Source organism: Rattus norvegicus, chromosome 5 (genome assembly GCF_036323735.1).
Source record: "Rattus norvegicus strain BN/NHsdMcwi chromosome 5, GRCr8, whole genome shotgun sequence".
NCBI lineage: Eukaryota > Metazoa > Chordata > Mammalia > Rodentia > Muridae > Rattus > Rattus norvegicus.
The window spans coordinates 103,293,476-103,315,079 of record NC_086023.1 but is presented as its reverse complement, the minus strand read 5'-3'; the positions used below and the strand labels follow the sequence as shown (position 1 = coordinate 103,315,079).

Genomic DNA, 21,604 nt, shown 5'->3' with positions numbered 1-21,604 from the left:
GGCGAGGCAGGGACTCCACTTTCTTCTTAGGCACAAGGGGCTGCGACACGGTCTGCTCAGGGCCCAGGCTGTCCCTTTCCTCCTCTGCCTCTAGCTTCTCCTGTCCCGGAGCCTGGACAGCCTCTACCACCTGCTGCCTCTGTCTCCGCCCCTTTCTGGTCCTGAGGATGGCCTGGAACTCTTCGCCTTCATCTTTGGAGGCTGGAGGGGATGGCTTGGAGACCTCTGCTTCCTCCACACTGGGCAGCCTCTCCACAGATCTCTGAGCTCCATTCTGGGTGAGTTTTGGAGATTCATCCTCTGTGGTTGAACTCAGGTTGCGGTGCCTCCGCCTGCGTTCACGCTCCTGTTCCTCTTCATCCTCCAAAGTCCTCTGCCGGGCCAGGCTAGACAGCGCGGACCAGTCCTTTCTGCTGACCGACATGCTGCCGAGCCCCACGGCCGCCGCGTGCCGAGCTCAGTGCTCCGCCGCTCACCTAACTTTGTATCTCTTGATGAACATTTCTCTTTCTCCACCATCTTCCAGCCTCCCCATTCTAGTTTGTACTTCCATTAAGTCATATTATAGATGCCATGTCTAAATTGAAATGACATGTCACCTGGCTTTTTTTTTTCTTTTTTTCGGAGCTGGAGACCGAACCCAGGGCCTAGCAAGCGCTCTACGGCTGAGCTAAATCCCCAACCCCGTCACCTGGCTTTCTGTGCCTGGCTTATTTCACTCAGTATAATGTCCTTTAGACTCACCTAAGTATTAAAATGACAGAAAACAATTTTTAAATGCTGAATTATATAAGGTTGAGTACATGAGGCACAGTTTTTAGTCCATTCCTTGGTCTGGGTAGCTAGATGGTTCCTGAATCACCACTGCTATAAACAGACACAGCTATGGACTTGAGATTGCAGGCATCTGTGCTGACAGATTCAAGTCTTTGGGGTAAATACTATGAAATGGGATTGATGAATCATATAATGCCTTTTTGGCTGTTTGTTTGTTTGTTTGTTTGTTTGTTTTTAACCTCCATACTATTTTCCAAGAGACACACTGATTGACATTCCCACTAGGACACTGCAAGACTCCCACATTCCCACATCCTTGCCAACACTTTCTGTGTTCCATTCTTTTGATAATAGCCATTCCAACAAGTGTAAGGTAAAATCTCCTGGGCATTTAATTTGGATTTCCCTGATGAGTAGTGGTGTTGAGCACCGATAGATAGATAGATAGATAGATAGATAGATAGATAGATAGATAGATAGATGGATGGATGGATGGATGGATAGATAGATAGTGATAGGTAGAAAGACGTCTGTGTGCCCCTTTGAGAATTTTTATTCTTTTATTTAGAATTTCATAGATGAATATATTTCAAGTATATCTCCAACCACCACTCCACCTCTCCAGCCCCTCCCAGACCCCCTGCAACATGTCCACCTCTCAACACCATGCTCTGCCGTTCTTCTATTTTAGACCACTGAGTCCAGTTAATAACTGGTATGGAGAATGGCTGACCTTCAGGGCCACATCCCTGCAATGACATGACCCTCCCTGCAACCTGTATACACTCTTTGAAGAAACTGCCATTCAGGTCATTTGTCTAGTTTTAAACAGGAGCTGGAGTTACAGGAAGTCTTAAGTTCCTTGAAGTAGGTACTGGGAACTGAACTCATGTCCTCAGGAGAAGCAAGCACCAGTTCTCCAGCCACCAGGGCTGTTTTCTGTTCAGTTATTTGATCCTAGTATGTTTTGGACATGAGCTCCTCCTTGATGTATCATTTAGTTGCAATCCTTGGGTTTTTCTCTGCTGTGATGAAGGTATCTGGTACCTACAGTGTGTCAGATACTGTAGTATTTTCCCCTATGAAGATGCAGCAGTGAGCTTTACACAAAAATTCTCACCTTTCAAACTTAGTTGCTAGTCCTTAATTAATCTGTCTCCTGAACCAGTTCTCCTTGAATTATAACTTGCTAAAATAACTATGCAACCATATGACTGATCTTTTCATAGTGCAAGCTTTAAAACACAATGGAACTGGGAGATTTCCAGCATTCTGCACTGTTCTGTGGGTTCTGAGAAGGTTCCAGAGTGAGCCAGATTACTCTGTTCTCCAATCTACTTACTCCAGACTCCTACACCTCTGGGCAGTCCCCATCCAGAACTCTTAGATCTACGATCTCTGCATCTGGTCCTGCCTCAGCGGATGTCCTAGAGGGGCTCACTGGGCCACACAGATGATGTCACCTCACAGATTGCCCATACCTCACTATCTATCCCCTTTCCATCTATGAGCTGTGGCCACTCTGCCGGGAAGCCATGGCTGACAGAGTCTGTCTCAAAGCATTCTTTTCCAATGCCACCTGTGGTCCCTTTCCTAAAAGTCCAGTGCCAGCAGTTCCTAAACCTCCATGAGGGAAGGACACCAGGCCACCCTCTCCACTGCCCATCTCTTCCTCTGGCTATATGCATGCAGACATGACACTAGTCCCTCACAAACTCCCAGGGCTTTTCTTCAAACTGACTCCTGCACTTGCTTGAAATAGAGTTTGGCATCTGGATAGGGTGTCCCCGACACAATAATTTCAAATGGGCCTCCACACTCTTAAACTAAAACTTTTCATCAGCTCTTCCAAGAGCCTTCTCCCTTTCTCCAGTCTAACTGCATCCATTTGCTGTGGTGCCTGGGATTGCAATTCAGGGCCTCACGCAAACCGGGCTCTATCCCCAGTGCCCTGAATGCACTTTTAATTTTTTTCAGACTGTTCCCCACCTTATCTCTTCTTTATTGTATATCCACTAATTACTTGAGAATACTTAAATTTACTGTTAAAGATGAGCAATAAAGGGTGATAAATGAAACTCCTAAGAAGTATTAAGCACAGATAACCAATCAGCAAGTAATTTTCAAGACACGGACGGAATCCATCTGATAAGAATAAATAATAAGTAGGTTTCTAAGACATGCTACTCTGTAGGGAGTGATGCAAAGACTACATAGGGCAGCGACTCTAAGACTGGCCCGGCAGCTGCAGTTGAAACGCAGGGCTGTTTAGTGGCCTATGAGGCAGGCGAGCCTGCCCGAGTCTCTCCCAGAAGGTGCATCTGTGTGACTGACCCTAGGTCCCCCCTTTTCAAACCTTAGCCCTGGTCCTTACAACAAGTTGATGCAGTAGAGAGAGGAGGGCTGCGTTTAGTTAAAACCCAGGTACTGTGAGCCGTCCCCTGCTCATTCCCCATTGCCTCTTTTTGTATTCCATGATAGGCTTTAATTGACTGGAGAAGCCATGTGGCTTGGAGCCTGCACGGTGGTTTGACATCTCTGGAAAAGAGTATACACTGCTGTAGTCAGGTAGCCTCCCACAGAATGCCCTCTACAGAGTGCCCAGCCCAAAGCTCGTCCTGCTTCCTCCTGGCTTGGAGCCATTTTCCTGCACTGCTCTTTGTTTAGAAAGGAGTGTTGTTGTTACTGTTGCTGTTGGGCTAAGACCTTCTGGTTTCCAACACTCATCTCCAGTATTTATCCCCTTTTCTGCAACATTTCTCCGCCATCCATTGCCCTGCACCCTGTGGATGTCTCTCCTCTTAATCCCAAGGATCCTGTCAGCCCTCCACCCTCATGCAGTAGGAACCATACATCAGCGGTGCTTTAAATGGACTAGAGCTCAAACTTAAAGGCCAAGCTCATTCTCCTCCTCACATGAGCCACATTCCAACCACTCAAAAGTGCACGTCCATCAGCACAGGGAGTTCTGCTGCACAGTGCTCGCTCTTCAGGACCCAGGAATCTCTGTTTCTGTCCTCCGTGCCCTGTGCAGTGCAGACAGACTAGGTTCTCCGCATGCCTGCGTAGTGTTGGGTGGGTGGGTTACTAAATGACCTTCCAATGCAAACAAAGCCACATGGATGCCATGCTTTCATATCAAATGCTCTCAGAGTTGGATTTTATTTCCTTTAATTCCGCCTTCCTTCTTCCTTCTTTAATTCGGCCCCTTCTTTTGAGGTGCTATGAGTTTCGGGGACCTCCCTCTGCCTATCTGCTCACTGTTCCAACCCTTGGTAGCTACTTGGCACTTTACCTCACATGGCCTTGCGGGAAAGCAAGGGAACAAAGCCTGTGAAGCCACAGAAGAGGAAGAGGAAGGAATGTACACAGGGTATCCAACAGCAGGGAGCGCACCAGGCTCGCCTGCTCTAATGGTCCATTTTCATCTTCTCTTGAAGAAGATTCTGTTATGAGCTAAATTTGGAAGTGATGTCATTGCTTGATATAAACCTTCAAAGTTTCCTTTGAGGTGAATGTCTATCTGCTTGGGTCGAAATGGGGGTGGGGGGATTTACATTCGCTTTGCTAAACATTAGCATCTTTTGTTCAATCATTCGAATGCAGGGCAGTTAGAGGGAAACAGCTTAGAGAACAAGAGTTGACATCCACAGTGTAAAATCTTTTAAGGTGCTTGGATTCAATGGGGGAGAAAGTGAGACGAAACCATAATTCAGCTCCCTAACTGTGTTGCAGTCAGCGGGAACTTTGTGACAGGTCTCTGTCTCTCAGCTACACTTGACTGGCTTCCGCTGACATTCAGCTGTCAGACAGCAGCCCTTTACCAGCCCCTAACATGCTCCACAGCCTCACCCAATTAACTCGCTCTCACTTGCCACAGCAGCAAAGAGTTTCATAATAGGTGGTCAGGGTGCGTGGTGTCCGCCTGCCCTCGAACTGCTCACACAGAGCAGAGCGTTTAACCACTTCTCTTCTTGCCTGTGTGCACACCACGAGGATGATACGATTTAGTCGTTTCATGGATTGAACTGGACAGGAATCTAGGAAATATTATAATAACACATTAAGTGGATCTAAAATGGGTCAGCAGGATGAAGGCTGAATATCAACAATTTTTCTGGAAATTTTTGTTACTCAAAGTTTTGGATGAAATCCAATACTTCCCAATATTTCTGACTAAGATACAGAACAGTTTGTCTCTTTTGAAAATGATCTGAGTTGCTCAAGCATTTTCTTTCATCTCCCTATATGTTTAGACCTAAGCATAATGTCAGCTTTTATGTATGTGCTCTGAGAATCTGGAGATTATGAAAAGAATAAATGTTACATTGAGGATGAGGGAAGACAACAGTAAACTCTGTGACTTTCGCAAACCTACATTCACAAAGTGCCATGAGGGCGAGACCACAGTGGGCCGCTGTTTTAAAATGGGCGTTTTATTATTGACCTTCAAATCAGATCCCTGTGAGATTTCGGTAGGCCCATGATTCCGATTCCAAGTATTCTGTCCATAATCAAAGGTGAAGATCTAATTAAAGTATAGGGAAATCTAGCCTCTGCCAGCAGAGATAACCACAGCAGAGACCACTGTGTACCAGGCTCAGTGGTCCAGCGACCATTGCCTGTCTGAGTGTCAGCAGGCTTTTGAAGCTTTTTCCGTCAGGTCTTTAAGCAGCTGTGTCCCTGCGGTATCTCCTCAAACTGAAATCTTTCTCTGTATAAGCTAACACATGTTGAACACAGCTCGTGTTAAACTGAAGCTTGAGGTCGGAAGCGATCTGAGGTGAATTAGTGGGCGACTTAGAAACGACCGTATGGCTGTTGTGTTCATTGCATAGAGCCACCTAAGTCTGACTAGAGTCAAGTCTGTCTTGAGTATCTTTTTCATTGCCATCACATAATTATCACTTATGACATGACTTACTTAGTATCATTTATATAATTTGTTAAAAATATATACGTCGCCAGAGAGATGGCTTGGCGATTGAGAGCACTTCAGCAAGTGCTCTTGCAGAGGACCTCGGCTTGGCTTCCCAACCTCAGTCACTCTAATTCCAAGGAAATCCTATCTCTAACCTCTGTGGGCACCAGGCATGCATATAGGTAGGTGTGTGTGTGTGTGTGTGTGTGTGTGTGTGTGTGTGTGTGTATGTGTGTGTGCATATACATATGTGTATACATGTGTCTGTGTGTGCACATGCTCTCACAAATTTGTAAGATCCTGAGTAAATGTATTCATTTCACCAATGGCATAATACACTATGACACTCAAGCATAAAGACTTAGCGATTCTGGAAAGATATGACAGGAGAAAGCAGCAAGAACAATGTAGATGACAATTGCCCTGGCAGAAGAAATCCATTTGGAACTCTGGGGTCTCTTAAAGGCTCTCCACTTCCAGGGAAGGTCTTGCAGCTATGCTGTGCTCCATTTTGGTCCTCTTCAGCACTTAGCACAGCAGTGGCTGTCCAATGAGCAATCTTGTGTCCAGGTTCTTGGACAAGCTTGACGAAGCTCGAGTGGAGAACACAGAGCCTGGTCTCCCTGCATCAGGACCTGTGCTCCGATAGCTGCTTCCCATTACTGCACCACAGAGGGAGAGGCACTTTCACTGATGTGCACCCCAGGCCCCTCCACCTAACTGAAGTGAGCACCAGGGGCTTTAGCTGGTGTCCTCTCCTTCTCCTCTCATTATTCTTCTCAGACCCAGACAAGAAGACTAAGATATTCTAAACCTTCTGCACACATGGAAACTTTCCGTGTAAACACATGGAAAGGTGAAGTCAGAAAGCATTGAAGAAAATTACAGCTTGCACCTCATGGTGACTCTTGTCATTAGAGGGAATGGCAACAAAGAACAAACAAGTCCAGAAAACCCCAAGGAAGGATGTGGGGTCCGATTTCCAGAGTCCACACACTGTTTAGTGCAAATGCCCAGTAGTCAACAACAACAACAACAACAACAATTCACGAGGAATTTAAAGGACTAAATGGCCCATTCAAAGGAAAAGAAAAAGTCAACAGAAATTGATAGCAGGTGTATGCGACAAAATTTCAGACAACTGTCTAAGAGATGCTCAATGGACTAATGGCTGGCATAAGAAAGCAAAGAAAATGATGTCCAGACAAAGCAGAAATATCAAAAAAAAAAGCTGAAGAACATAATGATAAAAATAAACAGAATCTGGAATCCCACTGTAGCTATGCAAAGGCAAACCTGGAAATCTGGGCAAGCTGAAGCTTCAGGGAGCCTGAAAGTGAGTGGGACAGTGAAAATGCTGTCATGAAGAGGGTACAGGGAAAGGATGGACGAGGCTCAACGAACTCAGAGGAACCTGACATGAAATCCAGGGACCAGTGCTGCGGAAGCCCTAGGGGTGGAGATGTCTGAAGAGAGGAACCCACAAACATCCTCAATTTGATAAATACAAAACCTCAACAAATAGGAAGTCAGACACATTCAGAGTCATCCCAAGACGCAGGGGCCATCAGAGCACGAAGGATCTTGAAACCACTGAGTGCTGGATGGGTCACATACAAGGTATTCAAAATATTACTTCAATTTTGGTTTATAAATGTATGTTTTGTTTTTCACATGATGTAAAAAACGCCATTTTTGACACTGTGTCAAGACTATCATCTTTTCAACAGTAGTTCTAGAAAAACTGGATATTCACATGCAGAAAAAAATGGAGTTAGACCCTTACTAAATACATTAGATCAAAATAAAGATGTGTAAAAAACCTATGTGTAAGGCCAAAAGCTCTAAGACTCTCAGAAGAAGGCTCAGGACAAAGCTTTATGGCAAGTAGACTTGGCAAAGATTTGCTGGATGTGATTCCAAAGGTATAAGCAAAGAGAGAAAACGGAGAACAACAGACCAATAGACCATAAAAACTAATAAATTCTCTTCAGCAGAGGAAAGCAACGCCTCACAGAATGGGAGAAACAACAGTAAACATCTGCTAGGAGACTAAGATCCGGATGCAGACATAGCTCCCGGAACTCGGCAGCAATCTAAGCTCAAAACTGAGCGAGGACTTTGAGGGAACAGTCTGCAGTGATGACTTGCAGTGGACGATCCCAGGAGGAGACAACCAACATCACAAAACTATTGGGGATGTAAATCAAGACCTCAATGAGATGTGACATCACTCTTATCCCGTAGCAACTATCAAAAATATGAGGTTGTGAGTTCTGGTAAAGAAGCAGCAACACTGAAGACATTTGGCCCAGTGGTGACGGGGCTATCAAACCCTACAGCTGCTGTGGAAAGTCATTCGGCAGTTCTTAGAAAACAACAGAATTACTGTACCATCTGTAGTCTCACTTTTGAGCAAACACACAAAAGAAGTCGAAGCAAAGTTTGAAATAAATGTGGACACCCACATTCTTTAGCAGTGTTACTCAGAGTAGCTAAAGCAAGAAAGTGACGCAAGTCTATTGACAGATGAACGAGTGTTTTAAATGCAGTGAATAATATCGTGAAATAGACTGAGCATGGTGGTACACACCTTTCATCCTAGAACTCAGGGGTCTGGTCCATATAAGTGAGTTCCAGCTAAGGCTGCAAAATGAGATGCTGTCTCAAAACTCAACAGCTGATTGCAGTATTTGGGGACTAAAAGATGACTCAGTGGTTAAGAGCTCTGGCTTCTTTTCCAGAGGATCCAGGTTCAGTTTCCAGTGCCCAGACTGTAGCTCACAACCATCTGTGACTGTAGTCCCAGGGCATCTGACACCCTCTCCTGGCCTTTGTGGACACTATAGGCTTGTGGTGTGAATGCACATATATGAAGGCAAGACACCCATACATGATATAAATAAATAATTTATAAACAATAATACAGTGACTGGTCTTCAAGTTTAAAAAGAAAGGAAATTATGGCATATGCTACAACATATATATAATTAAGCCTGAGGACATTATGCTAAGGAATCTACTAAAAATTATATTTTATATGAGATATTTGCAGCACTCAAAACCATAGTGATGGTAAGTAAAATGGTAGCACAGGAGTTTGCAGATAAAGAATAATTTTAATTTTTTATTGCCAAATGTTTAAGAATATAGTCTCATATTTACAAAAGGAAAAGAGATACAGAGGTAGATGGTTGTGAGAGCTTCCACTATGAATGGGTCTAGGATCACACTAAAAATAATTTCATTGCAGGGGTTGGGGATTTAGCTCAGCAGTAGAGCGCTTGCCTAGCAAGCGCAAGTCCCTGGGTTCGGTCCCCAGCTCCAAAAAAAAGAAGAAAAAAAATAACTTCATTGCATTTTAATGACAGTACAAAGATGGAGAAGAAGGGCCAGGGACATCCTCTGTAGGTAATGCGGACTCCCCACCAAGACTTATGACTGGAGTCTAATAATTGAACCTGCATGGTGGAAGGGGAGAACCAGCACTCACAGCTGACCTCTGACTTCTGACGTGTGCTACAGCATGTACACACACCCATACACACAGAGACATGCGTACACACACACACACATGCATGCACACACGCATGCACACACCCAATGCAATGTGTACACACACACACATTGATGAAATGTAATAATAAATATATTTTCATGTAGAAGAAAAAGTAAAATCTTTGATCTCACACTGGCCAGTTCAAATCCTAGACTCTGACGGGGCGGTCTCCTTCAATAGTTTTCCACTGTGGTTTACACTGTGAGTACAGAGGATTAAGGGAGTCTACAGTTTAGATGAAGCATCATTGAAGCCCTAGTGCACAATAAGCTTTATTGTTGTTATTGCTGTTGCTAAATATTAGTGATAATAATTAATATTAATGAAATCATTATTATTCAGATGTGTTTAGAAGTTGGCATGGTATTACTAAATACAAGAAACTCAACAGACACTTAGGAAAGGAATAGAAACTTCTTTGGTTATTTCTTTTCCTTAAGGATAAAACAAAGAAAACACTAATGGCAGGGAGGAATGGGGGGAACAGGTGATCAGTTGAAAACCTTGAGTAGGCATGGTATCATTTTAGTGAACTTAAAATATTCCCAACATGTGAACAGATACAGAAAACATAATATAATAAATAGTATTTTGTCTATAAAAAATAAAAGGTAGTGTTGTCCCCAACACAGACAAAGCAGAAAGATTCTTGCTAAATAAAATAAAAACCAGACCTAGACAGTGCCTCACTTATACACAGAATCCAATTGTACACCTGAAATACATACACACAATTTTTGTTTGACAGGTAAATTAATGCCCTTGAAGAAACAAAAATGCCAAAAAAAAAAAACTATGAAGAAGCATTTGAAGTTTCTTAGGTGTTTGTTTTTCCAACATAACAATAAAACAAGCAGAAGTTGGGAGGCTCGGCCTCTGAAGTCAGCTGTCAGCAGACTGTCTTAATACACCCATCTTCCCTTGCTGTGCCTAATGTGCATGTGTATATGTGTGTCTAAGGTAAGAATAGCAGCCATTGGATTTAAGGCCTACCCTAATCCAGATGACCTAGTTGTAATTTAATTAATTTCATCACTAAGCACTCTGCTCCAAATAAGGTCATATTCTGAGGTCCTGGATAAATGGCTACTTTCTGGAACACTCTATTATAGGTACCTACGACAGCGTGAGAATGATTCACAGAGTGTGTGTGTGTGTGTGTGTGTGTGTGTGTGTGTGTGTGTGTATCTGTTCGTGTCTGTGTGTATGCATGTACATGGGCAGCAGGGCTCACCTTCCTATAGTATTCCTGTGGTGCCACCCACCATTTCATGCTTCTGCATAGCCTGGACCTTGCCAAGGAGGCTAGGCTAGGCTGACTGGCCAATAAGCTCTAGGGACTCATGTTTCTCCGCCTCTCCACACTGGGGTTATAAACATGAGACACATCCAGTCTGGGGGTCTTTATAGATTCTGGGGATTGAATTCAGCATGGCAAACACCCTTCCAGCTGACCTATCTTCCTAGCCCCAGAGTTATTTTTGGGACTAAAAGCATCTCTGATAGTTAATGCTGCCAACTGGACAACATCTAGGAGCACATGAGACAAGCCTGTGGGCACACCTAAAAGGTTGTTTACCCTCTGTATGTGCCTGTGAGAGAGTGTATCAATGAGGTGGGTATACCACAGCCACACTTCAGACTAATATCTCTCTGTAGGAGTGTTGCAAGTAATAAGTTAACAAATGTAAGGCCATGACGGAGTCTCATACAAGGATCATACCAGACAAGTGAGACCTAATTCTCTTTCTCCTCCTGCCCTCCACCAAGTTTGAAAGTACATGTGTATGTAAATATGTGTGTGTGTTTCTATATATATATATGTGTATAGGAAGTATAAAATGTATCTATATATGTATAATCTATATACACTGTGTATACATGTATATTCATATATAATATACACATATCTATGTACATATGTACATGTATATATATATATATAAACAAGACCTGTTTTATTTCATATTTATAGATTATACTTTTATTTTTAAAATAATCTCTCTTGATCATTGGGCAGTAAGGAAGTAACTTCAAGAGAAAATGATAAAGAAAAAAGAAAAAAGGCGGCGTGGTGGTTTGCAGAGAGCTAATATTCTCACGCCTTGGCTTATGAAACTAGATGAGGGTGGAAAAATCATCTGGCTTTCCTGAATCTCACAAATAATACCTTTCTCACAAAAAAATGAGTGCACATAGTGAGTGTGTCCAGAAAACTATAGCAAATTGCAACACTAGGTGTAAATGCCAACAATACGGAAAGAGAGCTCACGGTTTGGCTTTAATTTCTTATAAGCCAATGTGCTGTCTGCTCTCATAGTTCCTCCTGCCTGAAATTCCTTGTTCTAACGCTGTCCTTGCTACAAAATGAAGCTGAAATGCTCAAAAATATTGCCCGATCGCTCCAGCACAAATAAATCATATTTAAGCCCCATGAGCATTTAGCACTTTATTGCATTATGTGTCTGTCCTAACTCACCAACTGGATTATAAATTCCATCAAATCAGCAACTCATTACATCTTTTTGTATTCAATCCATGTGCAGATACAACTCTCTTTCTTGCATAAAAGATTGGAAAAAGAAAGAGCTCTAAGAGATTTAGAACTCTTCAAAAGGAAGCAGAGCCCATTGATTCCATAAAGCACTTAGTAAAGGAGTCAGGCGCAGTGTGGGCGCTATGGCTATGAGGGAGAAAAGCAGAACTCCTAACTTCCAGACCCCAGCCATGCGCAGAAGAATCAAAGCTGCTGCAAGGGACAGAGACTGTGTTCTTCTTCAGTCCTGGATACTGGGCCTGAGCTGAAAGAGAGGCAGAGCTGGAGTGCACTGACATTGTGAGCTGGCTCTGGAGGCTTGGGTTACCACAGCAGGTTAGCCGTGCTCACAGCATCCTGTCATAGCCAACTACAGCCCCAGGACGAGGGTGGGCTTCCAAGATTTGACTGGGAATTGGTTTGATAACAGAAACCTTGATTTCTATATCTAAATGTCATCGGAAACACATTGAGAAATACATCTCAGTTCTTCTATGTGACTCCCAAATAAATATAAGATGCTTGTTAGTGAACATTGATTAGTTTATAAATATTAACTCGTTGTCATTACATGATTATTAAATGGCTTCATGTTGATCAGACGGTCTTGATAAGCATACACTATGCTACCCAATTACAGAAACAAAGCACGCACAATTTGCTGTACTCTATAAAAAAGCATCATGTGTACCTCATAAATTATTTTTAATTTTCTATATTAATTAAATTGCGTGTGTGTGTGTGTGTGTGTGTGTGTGTGTATGTGTGTGTGTGTGTGTCTCCATGCGTGCACATGTATGGAGGTCAGAGGGTGGCTGGGAGGCGTTCTGTCCTTCCAGCCTGGGATCTGAGAGATCAAACGCTGGTCTCCACCCTCAGCAGCTGAGCAGTCTCACCAGTACTCGCACAAGGTCTCGATGTGTAAAACGAGATTTGTTTCTAGTACTGACCTAAAAGGGTCAATCCACACTTCTTTTAAAAATCTGTTTTCTTATCCTAAAATGAATGGAGCTTCCAGTCACCGTGCCACTAACCACACTGACACACACACGTGGGTATTACAGAATTACTAGTATGTCCCCATGAAATGATATGAAGAGGAAAATGTTCAAAGTGGAAAGTAACATTGAACACAGCTGACGAGAACTGAACTGAGGACCCACTGCCTCAGTTAGCGAAGCTTCTGACCAGATACTCAGGGAGCCATACATCCTCAAGGCTGACGCTCCTGAACTGAATCTCTCTTAAATTTACCATTCTCTATTGATGTTAAAGTGGTCAGAAGTCTGTAGGTCCCTGTTCAAGATTTCTATAGTAGGCTACACATCTTATGTATAAAGAAAAACACATCCGTATTTTTTTAAGACCTACTATTATAGCAATGATAGCTTCTACTAAACTCGAAGTATTTTCTTCACATGAATTCTTTGTATTTTTAAGAGTTACACATAGCCTGCCTGTTTCCTCTTCCCTGGTGCTGTATTATGTATTTCCCTTTAACAGTACGTTAGGTGTTGGATAAGATACTGACAAAGACGAAGGCCTGATCTGAGGAAAGCAAGTCAGGACACTCAGATCCTCAATTTATTTCCTTTTGTCTTTCCTCCTCTCAAGAAAAATGGGAAGCCTGTAAACATGATTTTCAGTAGTAGTTCAACACAGATGACCTGGCTAATAAATTCTGAATACACAATGACAGAGGGACACATACAGCCACAAACTTGGCTTCTGTCATCTGAATTCCCAAGTAGGATTTAATAACTCCGATAAACTGTATGCACAGATTGGACTTCGTGGTGTAATTTTTAGTAAACGATTCCTGTACCTGGTATGCTAACATCTAGGAGAGAATGGTCTCTCCAAAGCCCCGGTAATGGAGTGAGTAGATTAAGAGTTCACTATGATCAGGCCGATAGGATAGCTTCTCGGGCAAAGGCACTTACCAACAAACCTGAGTATCTGAGCTCAGTTCCCCTAAACGACACATTCTGATCTCCACATGGATACTGTGGTGTACAGCCCTTGTCACAACTAATAAGTAAAATGTTTTAAAGAATCAATTATAAGATGGTAAAATTAATGTTTTAATAATACAGTATGTTGTTTGGGGAAAAACTTATTGTTTTAAATTTGTAGAGCAAAGATGGAAATTTATATTTCAATAAAAAGTCTGGTACATATAAAATAATAATTTGATAATAGTGAATGTGTTTTTAAAAAGGTGAGAATCAGGTAAACTCTCTAAGTTTATTGTGTGTGTGAGAGAGAGAAAGAACGGGAGAGAGAGAGAGAGAGAGGCCAACTCTCAGAAGTCAGTTTTCTCCTTCCACCTGTGAGATACAGGAGGCAGATTCAAGCTATCAGACCAGCCTACAAGTGCTTCCACCCATGGAGCCATTTCACTGACCCAAGCTTTCTTTTAAAATGATAATTTTTAAACCCTACTCTTTTTAGTTAGTTTTAAAGGGATACCTCAGTTTGTAAGGTGTCCTAGAACTCACATAAGAAGCCAAGCCTGAGGGTTAGGGATTTAGCTCAGTGGTTTGCTTGCCTAGCAAGAGCAAGGCCCTGGGTGCTGTGTGCTTGTAATTCGAGGACTGGAAATGCAGAAACAGCAGGAGCACTGCACATCCTGAGTAGACCTACTGTGCAAGTTCTTGGTTCCATTGAGAGATCCTGCTCAAAATGTAAGGCAGACAACTGTTTTGAGGAACACCTCCCCAGTCTGACCTCTAGACCCCACAAATATGCAACATGTACACATGCACTCCCACACATAAAAACATGTGCGTACACACACACACACACACACACACACACACACACAAACACACAAAGTGAAAACAAACTTATATAAGCTTAAAGCAAATTAATAGATGGATCATGTTTTAAGTATTATAACTAATCATTTTGCTTGTTATGCTTTAAAAACAGGGTTTTAAGAACATCTGTGCATTTTATTTCTAAATATGTAGTTAGAGGGAGTGCTTGGGGTCACTGTTGCCTACTAACATTCTCAAGCTATGGAGCAGAAGTCGTGAATTTTTCATGAATGAATAGTTAATCCAACTGAAATTAGCACAATTTTCTGTTTTAACGCTAGGTTTGAAAGAAAGAATTGCAAAAGGAGAGTTGGGAGGAAGGTGTGATGGTGTCCCAGACAAGCTGTAGGGGACTTAGGGACAGTGGTCTTTCTATGTTTCCTTTCTATGCAATGGGACATTATGGGTGCTCATTAAATGTAAGAACAAAGAAGGTAAAACTGTGTAAATGGTTAAATCCCACCGGACCGAGCAGTAAGTATTGGCATGATAGCCAGTTGAACCCTTCTGAAGCACTGCAAAAAGCAGCAGTATACAGTGATGTTAAAGCTAGGGATACACTCATGAAAGGTCACTGTCTCGGTGACCCTGTTTCAAATATCCTGCTTTGAAAAGTGAAAGCATCTACAGTCCCATATAGAAACTAATGTGATAAATTACTTGGTACACACGCACACACGCACACACACACACATACACACACACACACACACACAGCCTACTAGAAAAAATAGAATACTTTAAAGAATTTAAGGATTTTATACATAAATATGTCTAGAAAAAGATAAATATGTGAAACCATGGTATTTTAAAAATTTACTTCAGAGAAAAAGTATTGTACAACCACAAAAAAATGAGTAAAATACCTACAGTGGAAGAAATACACTCATCCTTCAAAACATTTTTGTTCTTGTACTTACTTAAAGAAAAAATACAATATCACCAAAAATGAGTCAAAACCAATTAGGATATGCATAATTTTAATCAAAACTATCATATCCAATGTTTCTTAGTAAGATACCTTTCCAAAGCTGTATGGAAATAATCATTCTTATGTGAGGAAATAAATCTTCAGTGCACACAACGGCACACTTTCCACCAAATTCATTATTTCCAACTAGAATTCCAGACAACTAAATGATGGAGACGAGAAAACTACGGCCCCGCAGGCTTCATTGCCCTTTATCTTTCTGAGGGTGTCAGGCAAACACTGAGAATGAAAGGATAGCCACGAGGATGAGCCGTGCGCTTCAGCCTCTCTCAAAGCATGCCCTAAGCCAAAGTTCCGGAAAACGAGGACCCATATTTCTTCCCAATTTCTCAGCGAACACAGAATCATAAGAACAAACGCAAGAAATTGAAACTTCAAACCAGCCTCACATGCAAGGATACACCTTGAATTCTTCCTGCATGAAAGCAGCTTCAGAAGAAAAGGAGGAAGCCCTTTTGTTCTAGGTAAAAGGTCATAACTGCAGGCCTAGAGAATGTGCCGTCTTTATGCACAGCCGCTTCGTGCTGAAAGGGAGGAATTAGCTGGGTTTTTTTTTAAACACAGAAACTATAACACTTTTATTCAGACTTACATGCACTTGTCCCTTAAATGACAATGCGAACCTTGTCGTTCTTCATGTTTCCCCTCTGTTGCACCTCGTCAACTTTTTTTTTCCAGAATGAATATCTAGTTACATCTTTAGGGGATGGGTTTTATGCAAATAGTCAATAGCTCTGGCCTAGACTCTGTCATCCTGGGCATTCTGTATACCCTCTCTCTTTCCTTTATAAGTTTTATGGATTTCTTTTACAAGTTTTATAAATTTCTTTTATAAGTTTGACATGAACATTAACTCAAATAACAGCTGAACTAAAGACAGATGCAAAGCCCGCCTCCGAAACCTCTGCTGGTTTGAGGATGTTGTAGATGGCTACCGGATGCTTACAGGGCTTCTGACTTCTGCTCTGTCTGGAATCAGGAGCCCAAGACTCTTTCAGAACGCACATCCGCTTATCTATATGTGTATCCATTCCTAACAAACGCTACCTAGGTGTGAGCTCCTAATACAGCGCAAACAGACGCTGAGTTAACTCACTAATCTGCAACGAATCTGATCAACAGGGAAAATGCATCAAGGAATTTAATGGGAGATTTCATTTTAAAGAATTTCTAAGCAAAAGTTTTCACAAAATGATTATGAGAATTAATTCCTTTTATATTGGTTCAACTTCCTGTCATGCTTATGCCTTCAGTGCATTGCTTTGGTTTTAATCACTGACTGTTTTCGACTGTTATACTGTCGTATTGCCATCCGTGTCACATAAGTTTACATATCCAATAGTGAATGAGATTAGAACGGCCTAAAATACACGGCTACTCACAGTATCTGCATCAATTGTGGTGAAAAGTCCAAAGTACAGGGGCCATCAAATAATTACTACTTTTAGCTCCCCTGCAGGTGGAAATAGACAGGTCTAATCAGCCTTCTCGCCATGGAAAAATACTTAGGCAATATTAAAATATTAAAAACCATTTAATGAGGTCTGTTTCTTTCCAAAAGTAAACTGAGTTTGGGTCTGAACAAGCTTCAGGCAAGGGAAGCTTCAAACATAACATTTTTTAAAACTAGCCATTATTTCCCATGCTGAAAAAAAAATGCAATTTTATTTCCTAACAGCAAATGAAACTGTCAGGAAAATTTAGGTGTAATAAAGTTGGGTGGTTAAACCAACATGCTAGAATTAAAATAAAACTGAATTAAAGGAATTAAAAGTAATTCTTGTGTCGGTTGCCCTTCAAAAGTACTACTCGAGATTTAGTGGTTTGAACAAATAGAGCTTCCTTGTTCTTGATAAAGTCACTAATGGTGATACGAATGAAATTGTGTGTTGAACAATACGTTGATTAAAATGTACTGCTTTTGGCAACTTTTCCAACTAAATAAAAAGTTGTCAGGCAGGGTGACTTTAGTGGTACAGGGTTTTAAAATGGTGGACTCAGTCCAAGGTTAGCTAATGGCAGCTGACAAGCCCTGGAATCTTGAGGCCTAAATCAACATTGTTTTCACAGCTGTAATTAAGCCACCTAATCAGAAGCACATTTTGACGGGACAGTTTCTGGAAGCCAGACATTACAATTTCTTATGCCTGGAGCGCAGTGGTTCAGGAGAGGTCCGTATTTAATTTTGAGTTAAAAAGGGGTGGAGGGCAGTAAAATACGAAAGACCATTGAGATGAAGCAGGTCTGTGTGCTCCTGCCTTGACCAGCCTTGCAGCGCTCCCCCAACTCTCCGCTGAGTCCCCCCACTCGTAAGTGGCAGCTGTACACAGTGAGATGGAGGGCCGTTGCCAAGATCAACAGATGAGCTGGTCTGAACTGGCTCTCTGTGTGTTCTGATTGTAAATTGTGCTGGTGATGATTAGAGAACTCTAGCACAGGATGTCGACTCTTAAACTTGTCCAGAGAAAATCAATTTTTTTTTTAAGTTCAGGAAAAAATTTTTAACTTTTTTGTGGCTTGGTGCATAGTGTTGTGTCTATTACTTTCGCATGATTCAAGTGAATTCACCCAAATTAAGCAGCTCTGTTATTGAAAGAGAGTGTGGCTTGGCTCGGGCAGGGACCTTCATCTTGGTCTGTCTATACCACAGTGCCGTGGGGAATGTTCTTCCAGCCGTGCAGCAGCCATGTGGATCTGCCACCTGCCAACAGACGATACTACTAAGAGGACGCCGATCCGGGATGCCACAGTCGCATATCATTAAGTGGCTCTGTTGGTAACATTAACACAAATAAACTGCCAGCTTGTTTTCTACGGCCCTACTATATTCTGTAACATTTAAACTTTCAACCCCAGAGGCCATTGTAAAACTATCAATATGAAGGCCCTAGTCACTGGAGTCTGATTACATTTAGTTCTGCATTTTAATTACATATGGATTCCATTAACTAAACCTTTTGCCTTATAGGCAACATTTTAATCAAATTACTATAATTTTCAAATACGTTACAATAGTTTGACAAGTTAAAAGTTCACATTCCTAACATATTAAATATTAAAAAAGTGCATTAAAAAGGGAAATATTTCTTACAAGTATACTAATCCATTTCCCAATTACTTTGGGGACTTTTTGACTACCTAGTTATAAGTTATATTGTGAGGTTTATACACCTAGTATGCTTTTGTAAGTGGTTTCTTGGTGCAGAATATAACCAAATTTAGAAACATATTCATTTCATCAATGGACGTGAATCAGGAACAACGTAAAGCATAAAATTCAGAATTCTAAATTGATATTTATAGCTCAAATAAAGGAATTTTAGAGTTGTATAGGAATTTAGCTCTCATTCCATTTAGTCTCTTCATTCTGTAGCCAGAAAAACCAAGACCCATGGAGACTGTGTGGTTTACTTCCCAAAGCTTTGACATGAGTCAGCCAGCAAGCTTTCTCTAGACCCAAATTTCTTGTGTCTCTCTGTCAGTGTGCCTGACTGTGTAAGAAGGATGCCAGGCCAGCCAAAAACTCAATGAAAAAAATTTCATGTGGTCAAACACACCCAACCTAGAATTCACAGCCTTATCTACTTTAAATCATCAAGTACATCTACAATTTTGTATAGCCATTTCATTTCAGAACGTTTCCTCATCCCAAGGAAATCCCATACCCATTCAGCACTTACTTACCTCCAATGCCTCCTACTGAAAACTTTCAACCATTAACCTGAGTCTTTCTGGATCTGTCCACTTAGGACATTCCACGTAAATGGAATCAGACATATGTGGCTCCTTGAAGAAGATTAACTGGTCTATTTCGGTGTGTCTGGTCTATTACGCATATTGCAACATGGATCAACATTTCATGGCACCTTGGGCTTGGAGAGATGGCTCAGCAGTTAAGAGCACTTATTGCTCACGCAGAGAACCTGGGTTCAGTTCAAAGCACCCACACAACAGCTCACAATGGCCTATAACTCCAGTTATACAAGATCGAACACCCTCTTCTGGTCGCCATGGCCACTGGGTACATACACAAAAGATTTTTCTTAATATTTTTTAAAAAACTGTATTGAAGTCTATGGCTAAATAACATACCACTGTCTGAATACAATGTATGTTCATATCTTTTCATCAACGGACTTATACTGAGTAACCTCCTCTCCATACCCGCTGTCTCTTAAACTTCCTGCCTCCTCTTCCACAGGATTCCCTGAACACTGAGAAATAAATAAATATTTTTTAAATTGTATTGCCTTGGATACTTACTTCCTATCATAGAAAAATTAACTCCAAATGGATCAAAGCCCCAAGAATCAGACTTAGAATAGAAAAAGTAAAACCCCACATAACACCAAAACCTCCTTATATTTATGTTACTCTGCTGAAGTATTCTGTTTGAATAACTGCTTTGAATTATTCTGGATCTATACCTAAGAGTAGACTTGCTGTGTCAAATGGAAACTTCAAGTTTAACTTACTGGTAGTCATCAAGTGATGTCAAGTATCTCCTAAGTGTTTGTTGAATACTTATTTATGCTCTTTAGAAAGTTGTCTACTAAGATCCTTTGTCCAGGGGGTAGAGAGATGGCTTCGTGGTTAAAGGCACTGACTGCTCTTCAAGGGGACCTGGGTTCAATTCCCAGTACCCACATGGTGGCTCATAGCTGTCTGTGACTACAGTTCTAGGGAATCTAACGCCCTCAAACAGATATGAGTGCGGACAAAACACCAATGCACATAAAATAAATTTTAAAAAAGATCCTTTGTTCATTTTTGAAATTAGGTTATCATGTACTTGTTGAATTAAAGAGTTCTTCACATTCTCTAGGTCAGACCTAACTAGATCCATAATTGTAAATATTTTCTCCTGTTGTGTTCTTGTCTTTTCACTGCCTTGGCTTGGTCTTTTCATGTACAGAGGTCGTTAATTTTTAAGGATTCCAGTGGATCTGGGTTTCCTCTGGCTCTCACTCTTGTACTATGACCCAATCACCAAACCTAAGCACTTGAGGATTTAAGCCGGGGCTGGGGATTTAGCTCAGTGGTAGAGCACTTGCCTAGCAAGCACAAGGCCCTGGGTTCGGTCCCCAGCTCCGAAAAAAAAGAAAAAAAATGAGGATTTAAGCCTGCGGGGTTTGGTTTTTCTATTGTCAGTCTTATTCTTGGGGCTTTGATCCATTTGGAGTTAATTTTTCTATGATAGGAAGTAAATATCCAAGGCAATACAATTTAAAAATATTTATGTATTTCTCAGTGTTCAGGGAATCCCGTGGAAGAGGAGGCAGGAAGTCTGAGAGACAGCGGGTATGGAGAACACCAAGAAAGCAAGGCCTCAAAACCAACAGGGTTGATGCAAATAAGAACCCACAGAGACTGAGGCAGCACGCAGAGAGAACTGTAGCAGACTGAGGTTCTAGAGCTGAAAGGAGAGGTGGACACATGTCGCCCCAGCCCTAATGCAGAAGCTGTCTCCAACTGAACCATAAATGAAAATTTGTTTTCCTCTAATGGCTTCTCATTGGAGAAACAAACCACTCTTAAGGGTAGGCTACATGCCCAACAGCAGATGACAGCAGGAAATGAACTCAATGGCATCTTTGGAAGTTCCTTGTCTTATGTCAGAATTTTTTCTTTTTGAAAAATTTTATTATTATTATTATTATTATTAGTAGTAGTAGTAGTAGTAGTAGTAGTAGTGGTGGTGGTATTATTATTATTATTATTATTATTATTATTATTATTATCATTATATTCTTGTATTTTCTTTTCTCTTTTTACCCTTTAGGTCCTTTGTATATATATTATGGATTACAGTTTAATTTTTTATGGTATTCTTGAGTATGTGAATGAATGAGTCTATTTCTTGGGCTCTTTTCCCTCTGTTTTATCCTATTCTGATGTGTTAGTTTTGTCTTTATACTATATATTATATTATATTAGTTATATTACATATTATTTTCCATTAGAAGCCTGTTTCCTAATAAGAGACAGAAAGTGGGGG

The 21,604-nt window shown here is 41.3% G+C and overlaps 2 protein-coding genes across 12 annotated transcripts in view; both read right to left on the bottom strand.

Moving 5' to 3' along the window:
* The window catches only part of LOC120102904 (ladinin-1-like), a 34,390-nt gene extending 13,190 nt beyond the window's left edge, over positions 1–21,200 (bottom strand). The window contains 1 exon segment of the mRNA XM_039111078.2: positions 2–21,200. Coding sequence (XP_038967006.1) covers positions 2–424 — 423 coding nt within the window. The 5' untranslated portion in view covers positions 425–21,200.
* Ccdc171 (coiled-coil domain containing 171) overlaps positions 1–21,604 on the bottom strand; it is a 483,978-nt gene that overhangs the window by 134,661 nt on the left and 327,713 nt on the right. The gene's annotated exons all lie outside the window — the stretch shown is intronic.